At 36.3% G+C, this 16,817-nt stretch overlaps 4 protein-coding genes across 4 annotated transcripts in view; 2 read left to right on the top strand and 2 right to left on the bottom strand.

The window, feature by feature from the left end:
• Positions 1-744: 744 nt before the first annotated feature.
• Positions 745-4,278, top strand: LOC108577124 (HD domain-containing protein 2). The gene is made up of 4 exons (XM_017940226.1): positions 745-795; positions 1,998-2,122; positions 2,210-2,378; positions 4,048-4,278. The coding sequence occupies exons 1-4, from the start codon at positions 745-747 to the stop codon at positions 4,276-4,278; spliced, it is 576 nt and encodes a 191-aa protein (XP_017795715.1).
• A 521-nt stretch (positions 4,279-4,799) lies between these two features.
• LOC108577123 (pyrazinamidase/nicotinamidase-like) lies at positions 4,800-10,293 on the top strand. Its single transcript, XM_017940225.1, has 4 exons — positions 4,800-5,318; positions 9,297-9,552; positions 9,676-9,822; positions 9,892-10,293. Exons 1-4 carry the CDS (start codon positions 5,086-5,088, stop codon positions 10,291-10,293), a joined length of 1,038 nt encoding a protein of 345 aa, XP_017795714.1. The 5' UTR covers positions 4,800-5,085.
• Positions 10,294-10,718: 425 nt separating this feature from the next.
• On the bottom strand, positions 10,719-12,142 carry LOC108577122 (oxidized low-density lipoprotein receptor 1). The gene is made up of 5 exons (XM_017940224.1): positions 12,076-12,142; positions 11,780-11,998; positions 11,592-11,696; positions 11,234-11,525; positions 10,719-10,878 (listed from the first exon to the last, which is right to left on the bottom strand). Exons 1-5 carry the CDS (start codon positions 12,140-12,142, stop codon positions 10,719-10,721), a joined length of 843 nt encoding a protein of 280 aa, XP_017795713.1.
• Positions 12,143-14,972: 2,830 nt separating this feature from the next.
• Positions 14,973-16,817, bottom strand: part of LOC108577139 (protocadherin-like wing polarity protein stan) — a 14,015-nt gene continuing 12,170 nt past the window's right edge. Inside the window, exons 16-18 of the mRNA XM_017940245.1 lie at positions 16,510-16,817; positions 15,891-16,162; positions 14,973-15,062 (exon numbers count right to left, since the gene is read on the bottom strand). The exon at positions 16,510-16,817 is cut by the window's right edge and continues 2 nt beyond it. Of these exons, the coding sequence (XP_017795734.1) occupies positions 14,973-15,062; positions 15,891-16,162; positions 16,510-16,817 (670 nt within the window). The remainder of the gene's footprint in view (positions 15,063-15,890; positions 16,163-16,509) is intronic.

Raw genomic sequence — 16,817 nt, 5'->3', positions numbered from 1 at the left:
CTGATGAAAGCTGGTTAAAATTAGGAGCTGTCAAGGTAAGCTAAATTTTATTACTATAATTGCCATAGGCTATGTATACTCTATCATGTTTCTCTTCAAATATTAAAAGTTATTCAAAATACTTTTAAGCAAATTTGAAATGAAATCTTAATTAAGGATAAAGGATATTCCTTTCTTTTGATCGAATAAATAAATTTACTTCTATTCCGCTAATTAAAAGAATTAATTTTTAATGTTACCATAATCGAGGTATACAGATGAATTTTATGCTTACTCTGAGATATTACTGTTTTGATTTAACATACGAATACGGAAATCGACTAAGTATACAAACAGGACAATTTTAATGAAGCTTAACTATATAGTTCTTTCCCCGCTACGTTAAAACGTACTATGTGTGCATTGCCACATCCATTATGCATTTTATATTTGATCAATAGTACGTATATAGATGTGTAGATGGACGTAGGTGTGTGTGTGTGTGTGTATATCGGTTGGTAGAGATACCATTTAAGTGGAGTACTGCGTACGCAATAACGCAATAGAGGAGTTGACTTGTTACGGTGACGTTGTTAGTTTTGTCATCGTCGCGCTGCTGTTCGATGATTATTTCGAAGTTAAGTCAATGTATTCTGGCAACGCGTTATTCTAATCTGTGTTGTTACAATCGGTTTGGTGACATAGGTGCACTCAACCGAATATATTTTACCAGGTGAAAGTAAATAATTTGACTATTAAAATATCATGGACATGAAGAAATTACACGAATTTATGGAACTGCTTGGTCGATTGAAGGTAAGTCGCCAAGATTAAGATAAAGAGAGATTTTTCAAGGTAACTACGATAAATATAAGGTTTTACTGCGATAAATATAAATCCGCAGCTTTCGGTTTCGCGAACTGTATACATATACAGAGGTGGACAAGTATTGGCACAGCACGCTGTTCCGTATATAAACGCTTATAACTTTCAAAATAATTGCTGGTATCAAGTTTTTTGTATGCATCTTTATTTACAATGTCTTACTTATTTATATACAAAAGCAAAACTATATACATAAAAAACAAAATACGTGACAAATAAAAGTGTCTATCGCAATCGCTTTATGTCTGGACAAAAGTATTAGCACACTTTCTATAATGACAAGTTAAATTCATATTTTAATACTTTGTTGCATATCCTTTTTGCTTTAACACCTCTTGTAGTCTTTGTGGCATTGAGTGCACTAATATTTTTTGTAAAAGCTTTATGTCTGGACAAAAGTATTAGCACACTTTCTATAATGACAAGTTAAATTCATATTTTAATACTTTGTTGCATATCCTTTTTGCTTTAACACCTCTTGTAGTCTTTGTGGCATTGAGTGCACTAATATTTTTTGTAAAAACATTACTAATTCTATTTCATTATTCAATATACTGTGGTTTCTAATGTTTTTTTTTTTCCAATTTTTATTATAAATTTTCAATTGGGTTTAGGTCCGAGCTTTGGGGAGGTGTCTTTAAGGTATGTGGAGTATTATAAACTATCCATTGACGTACTTTGCACACCATATGAGATACAGTGTTATTTTATTGGAAATAAGAATCCTTTGTCCACCTCTGTATATATATCAAAGGTTTGTCTTTGGCATTCTTGATCAGCTACGATTAGTATGATTTTTTGTAGTTAATGATGTATTCGTTGTTATATTGCATCCAGTACTATCTGTTATACAATGGTTTTGGAAACTTCCAAGTATCTCTATGAAAAATACAATGTTCCATATTTTATATTTACTTTTACTTCAGAATGCAAGTGTAATTTGTTAAATTCCATACAAAGTTATTCACTCCTAAAAATAGATAAATAATCAGTTAACAAATTTAGTGTGTACACCTTTATTTTTACTTTATTCTTACATTTTATCTTATATAAAATTTCCAGCATAATTCTTTGATGAAATGAATATACATTTATGTATAAATGATTTTTTAGATATGCATTTATCATTTCAGCACATGAAAAGGAGAGGATGGGTTGTGAGAAATATCCCTGAACCTGAAACAATTGCTGGTCACATGTACAGAATGGCCATGCTTTCTTTTTTGGTAGACAATGAAGAGAATTTAGATAAAGTCAAGTATGAAATGGTATCATTAACATTGTTCATGTAAAAGATGTAATTATGGAAGTCTTATATTCTTAAACTACTCTCTGTCAACTATAGAATTATGCAGATGGCTTTAATTCATGACCTAGCAGAATGTATTGTGGGAGACATAACACCTCATTGTGGTGTTCCACCTGATGAGAAGCATAGACTAGAGGATGAAGCTATGGAAGATATCTCTAAACTTTTGGGTGATAAAGGACCTGGGATTTTAGAAATGTTTCGCGTAAGAAAAAATAATTTATACTATTGAGGTGGGTGAGGAAACGCCGTTTCACTGTCTTCACCTTACTTTATTAAGATTGATCGTGGTGATGGTAGATATACAATTCGCCGGGAAAATACAATTGTTTTACGCGTATAATTGACCCTGCGGCAGCGGTTCGGCGGGTACGTCTCGACGGTGGGTAGAAGAAAAACTGAACTCGGGTGTAGGTGTACTGGGTTTTTATATTGGTAGGACAGGAAGACAGGAGTAGAGATAGATCAAGATAGAGGTAGAGAAAGCGGTGGAAACGGAAAATTTGTAGAAAGCAGAGCCGTTCGTCCTCGCGCAAATCTGAATGCCACATGTGCGCTTCTTAGGCTACTCGAGGATGAAGGCAAGAATCTTAACCCGGGGAAAGACAAAAGAACGGAAACTAAAAATCTGAAGGAGTTGGAAAAGAGAAAGTTCGCGTGGAAGAATAGAATAAGGTTTGGAAAGGGCTTGTTGGCAGTGACGTACCCGCCACACTATATATACAGGGTGGGGCAAAAACTGTCCACCTAGAATATTTCCGTTATTTATAATAATATGGAAAAATATTATACATAAAACTTGCATGATATGGAGGGGGACATAATGTGATGCAAATCCTTATTACGTGGGTGGAGGGTTTTCGAAGATTTCAAGGTCACCTCCATTTTTTTAAATGGCATGCTATACGTTTTTATTTTTAGTAGAATAGCGGATGTTTAAACGATTTCAATGATCTGTAATACAAAGTTATCAATATCAATCAATAATTAATATTTGATAATAAAGGAGTAAAATAACGAGTCTTACGAGTCTTATCGGACGAATGAGCTAGCCACGAAATTTGTCCACCACGTCTTATTCATCGATTTGAGAAGATCCTCCTGAGCGTAACTGTTATTATATGTACATACATAATATGCACAGCACCATTGATTTCTTCCTTTAGACAACATTAAAAAATATTACGTACCAGGCAAAGCCGACAACGCCACAAGATATAAAACAGAGTCATTGCAGCATGTGCTAGAATCAATCCGGAAGTGATAACAAATGTATGGGCTTTAACAGTACGACAATTACAGTGTTGCGCCGATGCAAACGAACATCACTTCGAACATCTCTTATGATATGAAACTTACAATTAGTAAATAGAATTAGTAAAATAAGTTTTATTTCAAGCGGTGTTCGAACTGTTGTCTGTTACAGTCAATGCAATTGCGTAATCGGATAATGAACGAACGAAAATCTTTTTAAAGTGTTTCCGTAATTATTGCAGTATATGCACGTTGACTGAGTATAATTCCAAATACAAAATAATTTATCTACGAATATCTCAGTAATTTTTACGCAGCGTTTGATACTTTATCGAAATTCTGAAAAAAATATTGGGCATCCCATTTAAGAAACTGAAGGTGATCTTCATATCTCGATAAAAATGTAAGATAGTAACAAACGATCTATTGCCTTATGTGTCCCCCTTGATATCGTGCAACTTTTGAAACATTTTTTCATATAGCAAGTAATTTACGAGTTATTTGAAGTTGTTAAGTTAGATGCCTCACCCTGTATATTATATGTGCATACAAGTAACAATTTTAACTTCCTTGTTGAATTGTATTTTATTTCTTAATGTTTTTTTATTCTTCACTTACAGGAATATGAGAAGCAAGAATCTCCAGAAGCTAAGTATGTCAAAGATCTGGATAGGTTAGATTTAATTATGCAAGCATATGAATATGAAAAAAGGGATAATGCTCTTGGAGAGTTGGAAGAATTCTTTACTGCAACTACTGGAAAAATCAGGCATCCTTTTATTAAAAAAATGGCATCTGAGATCACAGAGACAAGACAAGCGCTATTGTGCGATTCAATTACTGCAAAATAGGGATTCAATTTTTGACAACAAAAAATTAAAAAACACAATTTTTTCATATATCATGTACTAAAGTATAACAAATCGTGTAATTGTAATCGTGAATTTGTTTACGAAATAATGCGTATAAAATTGGAATCAAGGTATCAAATTTTATAATTACGGTTAACCACGTTTTATCATTGCGGTAGCATAGTATTGTGACAGAAATTAACGATTTTGTTGTCAAGTCAGAAACTTTTAGAATCGTTTTAAATGCTGATACTTTTTTATAAGTATCTAAAAATTTTATAATTTATTAAAGTAGAAGTCCATTCAAATATGATATTACGTGATGATACGGAATTTGAGAAATTTATGTTACATAAATTTGAGAGAAATTTATAAAATATTAATTATATGTCGTGGTATACATTTTAAAATGTAATATCATGTAACAAGAGAATTTTTAACAAATAACACGAACAAATAAATAAAGTTTATTTAAACAACAGTATTACAATGTCTTTATTTGGTACGGTATTTTGTTTCAGTTGTGTATTCCGTCGTCCGGTGTGTGTGGGCCTTTTCGTGCCACGACGTTTGGCGCCGCTCTGTGGCAAACTTTGGAAGCTGTTGCCTGACCGTCAGTCACACTATCGTGAATAGTTTCTGCACATCATTACCACGGGGACTACCCTGTATATCAATAAGTAATTGAGATTATTATCGATAAGCTTATCGTGATAAGAAAAATCTTGAATAGCATTGTAAGTGTAAGTACAGAATACAGAAAGAGCCATTTAGTTTTTACCCTTTTAAGGCGTGTATTAAAGAAATATGGAAATAAGGGGTAACAAATTGAAAATCGACTCGTCTGGCGGGGAAGAACAGCGGTTCAAATTCGATCCATCAAAAGAGATTAGTGATTTCAATTATGAAAAATTTCACTCAGCGTGTGCTGAAATTTTTCAGTCCGATGAAATCGAACAAGAGGAATCGAAGCTTCGAGAGATTTTTGATTTATTCGATTCCAACAAAGACGGTGTGCTGACAGGACGAGAAAGAAAAATGTAAGTAAATACTTTATGTAATTTAACTCTTTCACTCTTAACGCTGCCTATAATCGTTATTTCCAAATTCATTAACTAATTAATTAATTATTACATATAAGTTTAAATAAATATTGTTATTACGCAGATTGCATTTCTCTTCTATGCTAGAGAAATTTTATCCATAATATAATGAGTTAAAAACGCGGAGTAACTACAGAACGTATTATACACTTTTGATTCGTAATAAGCAACTCGGTCGGGAACGTCTAGTCACACCTCTATATTCTATTTGAGTCAAGTCCGGTGACTCCTCTCTCTATTCACCTTAACGATATTATCGATACATCGTTAAGTATCAATAAGATATCAACAACATATTGTCGCGGTAGGCGCTACCCAACCTGTGATATGCAAATGGATTTCCCTTGTCCTGACCAACGATACACATATCCTTGAAAATTCGCCCGATCCATTAGGACACCTTCCCTGCATTACAGACCGACGCCAAGATGGCTTTTCCCGATACCGCGATTTTTCGGTTCCTCTTCCTAAATTTCCTTACCCTACTCGCATTCCACAGCATCCATCCCCTCCAGTAGGGATCTACATATATAAATACTGGACCCAAACAAGGGAGGATTAGTTCAAGTTTTAGAATCTAAAAAACAATTAAAGTTTCCATTCAAAGAAATAAAGTACGTTAAAACAATCTCCGGAGTTACTTCGACGACAGTATCAATAATCAATAGTCCCAACTCTATTCTAGCTTTCACGGACCTTTCGCTCGTTCTCACAATCAGATCTCTCACTCGGCAGAGTGAGCTTAAATAAACTTCAAATAAAGAAGAGGGGATAGCCAGCTGCTTATTATGAGCCAGACAGCAATTGCTTATTACGGATCGAGACTGTAATCCTATTGTTTGGATTGGGTGTGTAGCGTTAGTAATTTCCGTGGTCGTATTCTATGCGGTTTAATTGAGCATACACACTACCGCTCAAAAGTATCCGGACACTTCCTTATTATATACGAAATGTAGTTTAAGTTAGTAGAAAAAGTATTTACAATCATTTTATCTTTTGTAATTGTTATTATTATGTATATTAAAGTATCGTAGTACGCTAAAACTTATTTTTATGTACAAATTACATAATAAAAATGCAACAATATAATTCCTGTTTTATAAAGACGAAACCTAATGGAACGATTTCGTTGTTTGAGAAGGTCTGAAGATTTAGTTTATTTCATTTCTATGGTACAGATCGATTTCAGAGAGTTCTCCGATACCTGTTGTTGATAAACCGTCGATAATGTGCTTATGCTCTCTCGATAGGGATAAGAATGGAGCTAACGCTCCCAGGTATAGCTCTCGTGCTCTCCTATCACAATATTATGTAATACGCGTGAAGTGAATTATAACAATTATTGTGGGAAGGCGTCCGATGAACCTCCTGTACTCTACTCTTTGGAAGGCGACCGGCGGATAGTCCAGCCGTTCTCCCCATTCCAGGAGCGACCCAGGTATAGCTCTCGTGCTCTCCTATCACAATATTATGTAATACGCGTGAAGTGAATTATAACAATTATTGTGGGAAGGCGTCCGATGAACCTCCTGTACTCTACTCTTTGGAAGGCGACCGGCGGATAGTCCAGCCGTTCTCCCCATTCCAGGAGCGACCCAGGTATAGCTCTCGTGCTCTCCTATCACAATATTATGTAATACGCGTGAAGTGAATTATAACAATTATTGTGGGAAGGCGTCCGATGAACCTCCTGTACTCTACTCTTTGGAAGGCGACCGGCGGATAGTCCAGCCGTTCTCCCCATTCCAGGAGCGACCCAGGTATAGCTCTCGTGCTCTCCTATCACAATATTATGTAATACGCGTGAAGTGAATTATAACAATTATTGTGGGAAGGCGTCCGATGAACCTCCTGTACTCTACTCTTTGGAAGGCGACCGGCGGATAGTCCAGCCGTTCTCCCCATTCCAGGAGCGACCCAGGTATAGCTCTCGTGCTCTCCTATCACAATATTATGTAATACGCGTGAAGTGAATTATAACAATTATTGTGGGAAGGCGTCCGATGAACCTCCTGTACTCTACTCTTTGGAAGGCGACCTGCGGATAGTCCAGACGTTCTCTCCATTCCAGGAGCGACCCAGGTATAGCTCTCGTGCTCTCCTATCACAATATTATGTAATACGCGTGAAGTGAATTATAACAATTATTGTGGGAAGGCGTCCGATGAACCTCCTGTACTCTACTCTTTGGAAGGCGACCGGCGGATAGTCCAGCCGTTCTCCCCATTCCAGGAGCGACCCAGGTATAGCTCTCGTGCTCTCCTATCACAATATTATGTAATACGCGTGAAGTGAATTATAACAATTATTGTGGGAAGGCGTCCGATGAACCTCCTGTACTCTACTCTTTGGAAGGCGACCGGCGGATAGTCCAGACGTTCTCTCCATTCCAGGAGCGACCCAGGTATAGCTCTGGTGCTCTCCTATCACAATATTATGTAATACGCGTGAAGTGAATTATAACAATTATTGCGGGAAGGCGTCCGATGAGCCTCCTGTACTCTACTCTTTGGAAGGCGACCGGCGGATATTCCAGCCGTTCTCTCCATACCAACAGAAGTACTAAGTAATCCTCTCCGAGCTTCCTCAGGCGTCCGGGTAACTTCCCGGTACTCTCCTCTCTCAGAGGCGACCGGCGGATAGTCCAGCCGTTCTCTCCTCCAGAGAGTGACCCAGGTGTCAGTCCCCGTACTCTCCTGTGTTGTAAGGGCGTCCGAAAGCTAGGCTTCGTACTCTCCCACTCTGAAGGGCGACCGATGGTAATACCTCGTTCTCTCCCAACAGAGTACAGCAAGAATGCCGGCCGCGTCCGCGGCCGTGGTATTTATATTTGACCGTTGCTAATGAAGCGCGGCTAATCAACAAGACGCGTCGCTAAGTATTTTCCCGCGCGAGACCGCGAGACTCCCGCGTAAAACCGCGAGTCTACCGCGGATCGCAAGCTAGTTTCTTCTAGAAGCTTCTATCGCTTCGCGATTATTCGGCTGACGACGAGGATAGAGAGTCGTCCCTCTCACTTCCTCTCGCGAAATGGAATTTTTTGGCGTCTTCGTTGCTAGTTGTTACAATATTAATTTTAGTTACTATTTTAAATGTTAGAAGTAACATTTATGTGTTTCTATTATACAGGGTGTCCTAGTATTGACGGTACAACCGTAGAGGGGGTGATTCTACATGAGAAAATAAGTCGAAAATATGGAATAAATTTTTTTCATTCGAGACTTCGTTTTCGAGAAAATTGGCCAGCATTTTCAACAATTTTTGCATTAATAAAGTAAATCTTGATAATTACATGCTTTATTATTACTCATAAACCTACGACATATGGTCTATATCGAGATCCGTTCATCCACGACATAGTAGGGTGCATGCGTACTCGAAGAAAATTTAAAGTCGATTTTCTCGAAAACGAAGCCTTGAATGAAAAAAATTTATTCCATATTTTCGATTTATTTTCTCATGTAGAATCACCCCCTCCACGGTTGTACCATCAATACTGGGACACCCTGTATATTTCGTAAGTGTCCGGATACTTTTGAGCGATAGTGTACGTAAATTCACAAAATAGCGGAAATGTATTGACGATGTAATTGGTCAGCTTGAATATGTATAGCTTACACATTTGCGCAAGGATACATTTAATTGTGATGTGATGTATCACAACTCTGTAATTAAGTAGGATAAATTATAATATCGGCAGAAAGTAAGAATGCAAGGTGAATCACGTAATTGGCACGGACTAAATTTTTTTGTAGATTGTTCAGTGTATTATTTTAATAAAATTGTTTGGTGGTGATACAGAAATTATTTTGTTAAATAATCAACGTATCTAAATTTATTAATTAAATTTCACGTTTTTAACATTGGGTTATCTTTATCTAAGATAACACACTAATTAGTATAATTGATTAACAGATTTGCCAGCTGGTTAAAACTCAAGCCTGTAAACGCTCTTTTGATTGTGGACGTTCAAAATGATTTTATAGACGGGTCGCTAGCTCTTCGTCGTTGCGATGGCAATCAGGATGGAGCTGATGTGGTGAAGCCAATAAATCGTTTGATAAAGAACGCTTGTTTCGACAAAATTATTTACTCGCAAGATTGGCATTTAGAAAATCATATCAGCTTTTACGAAAATTTACACTTGCGGGAATTACATGCAGATTCGAAGGTGATTGAACTTTGCTATTTAAATCTGAATCTGATAACAGGTTTCAAAATTGTACAGTCTTTTTAATCGTAAATGATCAAAAAATTCATAAAGTGAATTGCATAACATTTTCTTCACATATAGGTAACGAAGGAGAACGCGAAGCCATTCGATACGGTAATTTTCGCGGATCCTTGTGTAGAGCAGATTCTATGGCCCAAGCATTGCGTGATGGACACATGGGGAGCTGAACTGCACAAAGACCTGATTATTGCACCAGGTTCCGAACAGGCATGCACCGTTAATTTTTATGCAGAATAAATAGAAACTCTAATTTTAAGTAGCTTTTTAATTTCACAGGTACGTAAAGGGCAGAACTCGGAAGTGGAAAGCTATTCCGTGTTCTTCGACCAGAACTTCCAAGGGTCGATGGAGTTGCAATCGATTCTGCGTAAATCGGGCGTGAACTGTGTGTATGTGTGCGGCTTGGCTTACGACGTTTGCGTGAAAGCCACCTGCTTAGACGGTTTGCGATTAGGTCACGCGATCGCCGTGATTGATGATTGTTGTCGTGGCGTAGACAACAAAAATAGTGAGATTGCTAAACAATTGATTGCCGAGAACGGTGGCTTGATTACTGATAGTGACAATGTTCTATCAATCGTGAATGGAAAAAAACGGAATATTATCATGAGTCATCAACTTGCGAGGTCAATGACCTTGACCGCGTTCTCTGGAACGTCCACAGACAGTTCTGAATAATATTGCACGATTGTTTGAGAAATGTACAGGCTGTTTGAAGAAACACTTTGGTGTAAAGCATGATGTTTTAATGATTCTAATTTGTTAGATATTGGAGATTGTGTAAATTTCTCTGAACATGTTTTCCTACTTATTTTGAAACGGCCTGTACTGCGAACGTTTCATTTGAATTATTAGAATTTTTCTTTTTAGGCAAATTTTATGATAATTATATACATAGGTTCTAATGGCAATTGTACTTAATGCGCCAGCAGTTAACGTACTTAATCATTGATTGAAATTCTACTGTGTCAGTGTACAGAATTACCTGAAAGAAACCTTTTATACAGGGTCTAATAAATATCTCTTAAGTTTCTAATGTGAAATAAATATACGTATAATAAATACAAAAATGATTACACGTCAACATATGTCAGTCATTGCACCTAATCTTCTCCACTCATCAACATTCGCGCGGTTTTCTCAATCTTGTTCGCGGACTCGTCGTCTACGTTTAATTTGCATGCGTATCTGTGTCTTGCGCCGCAATCATCGCTTTGGTATGTGTACAGCCTGGATGTTGCGTTGAAGGCCAATTTTAAGCACCTGAAAATGCGGATGTATCGACGATACGATAATTAAAATTAAGTAGTAATTTAAATATACATAGACTTCTTTCTTTACCATGAAGTATGCGTACAAGTAGAGAAAATAAAACTATGTATCTTGAGATATGTATGCATCATTGGACAGTAAAACTTTATCACTAAATGGCGCTATCTGGTGTCAAATTACAGACATATTAATTGCAGTCAAATCTTCTATTACTGATGACACCAAATAGTGTCAAATGAACGCGATGTAATATGTTTCTTTTATGAAATAAATATAGAAACTTGTCCTCTGTTAGTTCCAAGTTCATTAAACAAGTCAGTCTACAGAATCTATTTAAAAAACTTACCTGCCATCACCAGGCACAGTTTGCTTGGTGTTCTGATAAACCGGTTTGGCGCTACTTGCCCAGATCCAAAGCAGACCCGGATTTAAACCCCCCGTCCAGAAAGTTTTACCCTTTAACTTGGAATTAGTTTGTAAACTGGCCAGTAGATCTCGTTTCTCGTCGTTCGTATCGAATTCCAGCAAATGACCGCCCATTCCTCGGCAAAGGCTGGCTGAAGACTTCCAATCGAAGTCACGGTTACTGAAGTGGTAGCAATTCTGACCGATTTTGGTGTAATTAGAGGGGCAGGATTCTGAGGAAAAATTCAAATGTGACAAAAATTCAGCTACATTAAGGACGAGGAATACAAAAAATTCACCCTTTTTATTGATGTTTCCAGAAATCACATAGTACAGTAGCTCTTCTGCTCTTCTCAATCGATTCTCTAGGAAGTCCACTCTGTAGACGAGCTTCTCTATGGCGCCTAAGTATAACACACCATAATTTATAATTTTTTGTAACATAGTATAATAATCATTGTATTACTACTTTTATATATAATCGTACCAAGCAAATACAAGTCGGTCTCAGAGACTTCTCGTTTATTCGGCGTTGATATTTTGCTAGATACAGTCAAACTTTTCTCTCCCAACTTCATCACCTTCGACGTTCTCGCCAACTTTGTGTCAGAAACGATCCAATTTTCCAGAATTTCGCTCCATGGTCCTTGAGCTTCAATCATCGAAACGTTGAACGGATTTGTGACAGACACAGAATCCAGGCCGTCTGAGAATACGTATACAATCTTATTAAACGTTACTTTGCGTGATGTTTGTTTAAATTATGTATTCGTTTTCATATACCTGGAATTCCCATACATAATTTCAGGAGCAACAAGTTGAACAAGCAGAGAGATACTTTACGCTTCATGATAAACCTGAAAGCGGAGAATGCATTGAGAAAAACCGAATGACGTTTTTATTTCGGTTGAACCACACTATCTCCAACTTTCCTTAAGAAAGTTCAGGCGGCTGGAGCGTTCGACGCGTCATGCAAATCGCTTCTTCGCTCGGTGCATTCTAATTAACTTTTAATTACCGACAAAACTTTATTTACTTTAGTTTGTAAATATTATTTCATATGTTTATAGCACTTTGAAATGTGCTATACAAATAAAGTGCCCCAAGGAATTTTTTTTAATACACGCTTGTTTTGTATTTTCATTTTAAAAATATCATTAGACTGAATGAGTGTGTATATACTTATTAATTTATTTTGAACTTTAAATAAACAATTTTTGCAATTTGAATATTCTTTTACAAATATCAGTTTTACTACATGAAGCATAATGTACCCGGAGTGATTGTCTATCATATATAGTCAAGGACAGAAATATGTGGACACCCTTCAAAGCAGAATAGCTTTTTTTTTTAAGTTAGATCAAATAGTTTGAGCTTTTTGAATACGTTAGAAGGATTAGTTTACTACATAACGTGTAAAAAAAATTTTGAAAAAACTGCAATTAGTCGGAATCGCGAAGAAAATAGCGGAGGTCACTTTTTACAACTTTTTTATCTGAGCTCGTAATGAAAATTTAAAAAATACGTTTTGTAGATCTACGTCAATTATACACATGCTGACAATTTCATCGAAATCGGTGGATGGAGAAACAAGCGACAGGCATCGAAAGATGTAAGAATCTTTAGATTTATTACAGTTATAGGCCGAAAGTCGTGAAATAGTGCGATTTTCACAATCTTTAACCGTTTGTAACTCATAGCAACGTTAACCGATTTCGATGAAATTTTCAGCATGTGTATAATTGACAAAGATCTGTAAAACGTATGTTTTACATTTTCATTACAAGCCCAGATAAAAAATTTGTAAACAGTGACCTTTACAATTTTCTTCGCCATTTCCACAAATTGCAATTTTTTTCAAAACTTTTTGTACACACCATCCAGTAAACTAATCCTTCTAACTTCTCAAAAAAAAACTCAAGTCGTTTGGCCGAATTTTAAAAAAGTTACTCTATTTTGAAGGGTGTCCACATACATATTTCTGTCCTTGACTGTATACCTTCCTTCTTATATTTTCACTTTGAAAATTTCACTAGATTTAATAGAGATGTATACAGGGTGTCTGTTTTATCTCAATACACCTGAATATTTTTTAAGGAAGTGATGTTAGGAAAAAAATATTTTAACAAAAGTTGTTTGAAACAAGGGGGAAAATTATGTGGCATAAATATTTTTTTTGTACCGCGTATGGTGGGGGAGATTTCAAAATTAGTTTAATTTTTTTTTAATGGAATGCTATTTTTTTTTGGTACATAATATGATAGTGTATGTTAAGACGAGTCCAACGAGGTGCGAACAAAGTCATTTTCTTTGATAAAGCAGACACACGCGACAGTGAGGAAAGTGATGTGGTCCGGATCCCGGTTTTTGCAATTTTACGACCTTCCATGAAAGGAAATGACTTTATAAAATATTTAACTATATAAAATATTTATGCCACGTAATTTTCCCCGTTGTTTCAAACAACTTTTGTTAAAACATTTTTTTCCTAACATCACTTCCTTAAAAAATATTTAGGTGTATTGAGATAAAATAGACACCCTGTATACTTATTAACTCGTTTGGAATTTAAACAATTTTTACAATTTTAATAATGTTAGTAAAAAAATTAATGTTAGCATTCTATAGTTAAAGGAGTCATTGTTTGTTGTATTAATTAAAAAATAATTATAGATTGGAATTGTGTGTGCATTGGAAAAAAATGTAGAATTGTTTCACTTACGTAATATTCGTAAAAGAACGATGTCCTCTCAGTTGTTATCATTCCACTCCTGTTTCCTCCTCGTTGACATACACCTGCTCGATCCGTTTCCGTTCGCGAGCCACGCAAGACTATCGAGAGCCGAGACACGATCGTGTTAGCCTTCTGCGGGACACTTTCTCCATCCTTCTCGGAAAAATGAGTCACTTTCTTCGCTGGATTCGGCTATGTCCCTGATATGTTTTTTGCGTTGGCTTCTTACCAATTCCACTTAATTTTATCGTTTATTTCCACCTCAATGCAACAAGCTGCAATTGTAATGACAGATCATCTTATAAATATCAAAACAATCAACAGTTTCCAAGCTACAAAAAAAATATTTAAACATTCAAGATATCTATTCGATAAAATTACACGATGAAAAATGAAACGAAGAATCTTGAGGACTTCGGACATATTGGAATAATTTATTTTAAAGAGATAGTTGGATGTTGGATTCTGCTTAAACTACGCGAAAAATGTCTCTGTCCTCCAACACTTCCGCTATTTCTGTATACTAAAAGGCAGAATCGCCAGTAACGCGGCATTTCTTAAACACCGTCCCACTGACACGGTTCTCGGCGTGAAACGGATCTTGATCTTCTTCGTAGCGAGCCGCTCGTTATCTAAACTCCATTCACTTCTAATAATTTCTGTCCGTTACTTTTAATTCACTTAAACAATTTTTCATTTAAAGCAGAATCGAAGGAATTGAAATTGTACAAATTCTGTAATCTTTGCAGGTCTTTAATGAAACAACTATGAATGGAGAACGACCTGCATTGTCGTCCAATGCAACTCGTCTACAATTAGTATAGTTCGCTATACATTCTGTATGTACATGTTGTTCAAACTCATTCAGCATCTGGCAATGGTAGAATTTCTCATTGAATAGCAATTGAAAAGATTTTATTTCTTAGTCTTTCGTGCCGTGTGTTATTTAGAAGTACACGGTGAGATTGAGTCGCTCGTTGCCTATTTGGCTGCTCCTGGACCTCGTTTCCGCCGCCACTTCCACGCTGTCGACCGTCTGAAAAATTGAACAAAAGTATTCTAGCTGAGTTATTCTGAAGTTTATTAAAATACTAGATTGGTGCAAATGAAATATCGTTTTCTCAACAGTTAAAATTGCCATGTTGATTTTATATATTAAATTTTGTCGAATTATCAATTTTTATACATATACATCAGTCAGGATGAAGGAATTTGCTGTAGTGCACGTGTATTGAATAGCAAAAAAATTTATAATACAACTGTTTGGACATTACTATCTGACGTGATGGATAATCCGGATGTTCATCCTAATTTTTTTTTTTATAGAAGTTTAAACTTGGAAAAATAGCTGAGAATATAAACTTAACATTTGAAGAAGGCTGTGTAAATGTTAGGACATTTAAAAAGTTCAAGATTGTAGGCTTTTCATTGGAAAATGAGCTAACGGGAAGGTTAGATAGGGCCGTGCCGTCGATGATAACGTTTTAAGAAAAATGATTCAAAACAATCCATGGTAGATAATATAAAATTTTTCCACATCCTTCCCTATTCACTCGACCTTTCCCCAACAGACTACCATTTCTTCAAACACTTGAACAATTTGTTTAACAAATAAAACATTTCGAAATGAAGACACTGCAAAAATAGCATTCAAAGATGAATGATTTTTACATATTTTGAATAATGAAATTAGTTAATTGTTGGAAAAAGTGTACAGAATCGTGTAGAAACTATTTTGATTAAATACATTAGTTTTTAAAGAAACACAATGTATCTAAAGTTTTAATTTAAAAAACGACGTTTCATATGCACCAACGTAATATAAAAATGTTCGTATACTTGGTTATGTAAAAAAATACTGTACCCTGTCATCATCATCCCAGGACAACTTTTTCACCCTTTGTGAAACAGAGCATGCAGGCCAGGCTGGCATCAAGGAGTCCGGAAGGTCCCCAGAATAGTTGGAAGATTCGCAAGAACCGACGTTCAAGTTGGTCTTCGCGCTCAAATCGTTCATGTTCTGAACGAGGCCACCGATATTGGGAATATTGGACGTTGCTGACAGACCTGGCGGATTTGGAGCAGGGGCCACTTTGTGTCTTGCATAGAGAGGCACTTGTCTAGCGGAAGTTATACCTAATTTACGAAAATAAATGATAATTGTATTAATATCAAAATGAGAAAGAAAACCTAACTGTAGCATTATTCGCGTATGTCAGAAAACAAATTTTCGGTTAGTTAATATTCGGCGAAGCCTCGATCGCGTGATCTAGAAAGAAAAATAAAGAAAATAAATTTATACTCTGTATGCGATCAAATAAAACAGACGCATTATAATTTCTTTCCGTTTCGTTCTCATTTCCGCGTTCCATCAAATTTTCTCCTCCCTGCTAATATAGCTTGCGTTACATTAAAAAAAATTTCCACAATTTTTCTAAGCTCTAGAATTCCAGTGATTCCATTTTTCTTATTTCAAAAATTACTTTTAATCGTAGCACTGTAGGAGTTCCTCGTCCCAAAAACAGGATTTTCAACGTCATTGATGTCGTTGTTCGCTTCTTGAGGTTCACCATTATTACTATCATCGGCAATCTCCTGATCAATACGATCCTCTTCCTCTGGATCGTCCCCAGTTTCCATCTCCTCGTCGTTTTCGTCGATACTGTGCGTACCATCGACTCGATTTCCTCTTCGAGGTATCTCCAGGGCGTCTTGCAGCATGTTTGCCCCAAGTACTTGAGGAGTTGGGCTCAGAGCGGATGGGACTGGCGATTTTTCGCGATAGCCTGTC

This window comes from Habropoda laboriosa, unplaced genomic scaffold (genome assembly GCF_001263275.1).
Source record: "Habropoda laboriosa isolate 0110345459 unplaced genomic scaffold, ASM126327v1 scaffold598, whole genome shotgun sequence".
Taxonomy (NCBI): Eukaryota; Metazoa; Arthropoda; class Insecta; order Hymenoptera; family Apidae; genus Habropoda; species Habropoda laboriosa.
The sequence above is the reverse complement of the archived record's forward strand: the minus strand, read 5'-3'. Positions and strand labels throughout refer to the sequence as shown.

Excerpts from the sequence above, each read along its gene's own strand:
- LOC108577124 (XM_017940226.1), top strand. The coding sequence starts at position 745 with ATGGACATGAAGAAATTACACGAATTTATGGAACTGCTTGGTCGATTG. Across the intron at positions 796-1,997 it reads AACTGCTTGGTCGATTGAAG|CACATGAAAAGGAGAGGATG; the intron begins GTAAGTCGCCAA and ends TTATCATTTCAG. Across the intron at positions 2,379-4,047 it reads GGATTTTAGAAATGTTTCGC|GAATATGAGAAGCAAGAATC; the intron begins GTAAGAAAAAAT and ends CTTCACTTACAG.
- LOC108577123 (XM_017940225.1), top strand. The coding sequence starts at position 5,086 with ATGGAAATAAGGGGTAACAAATTGAAAATCGACTCGTCTGGCGGGGAA. Across the intron at positions 5,319-9,296 it reads ACAGGACGAGAAAGAAAAAT|ATTTGCCAGCTGGTTAAAAC; the intron begins GTAAGTAAATAC and ends ATTGATTAACAG. Across the intron at positions 9,823-9,891 it reads TTGCACCAGGTTCCGAACAG|GTACGTAAAGGGCAGAACTC; the intron begins GCATGCACCGTT and ends TTAATTTCACAG.
- LOC108577122 (XM_017940224.1), bottom strand. The coding sequence starts at position 12,142 with ATGAAGCGTAAAGTATCTCTCTGCTTGTTCAACTTGTTGCTCCTGAAA. Across the intron at positions 11,999-12,075 it reads ATTATGTATGGGAATTCCAG|ACGGCCTGGATTCTGTGTCT; the intron begins GTATATGAAAAC and ends ACGTATTCTCAG. Across the intron at positions 11,697-11,779 it reads GACCGACTTGTATTTGCTTG|GCGCCATAGAGAAGCTCGTC; the intron begins GTACGATTATAT and ends TGTTATACTTAG.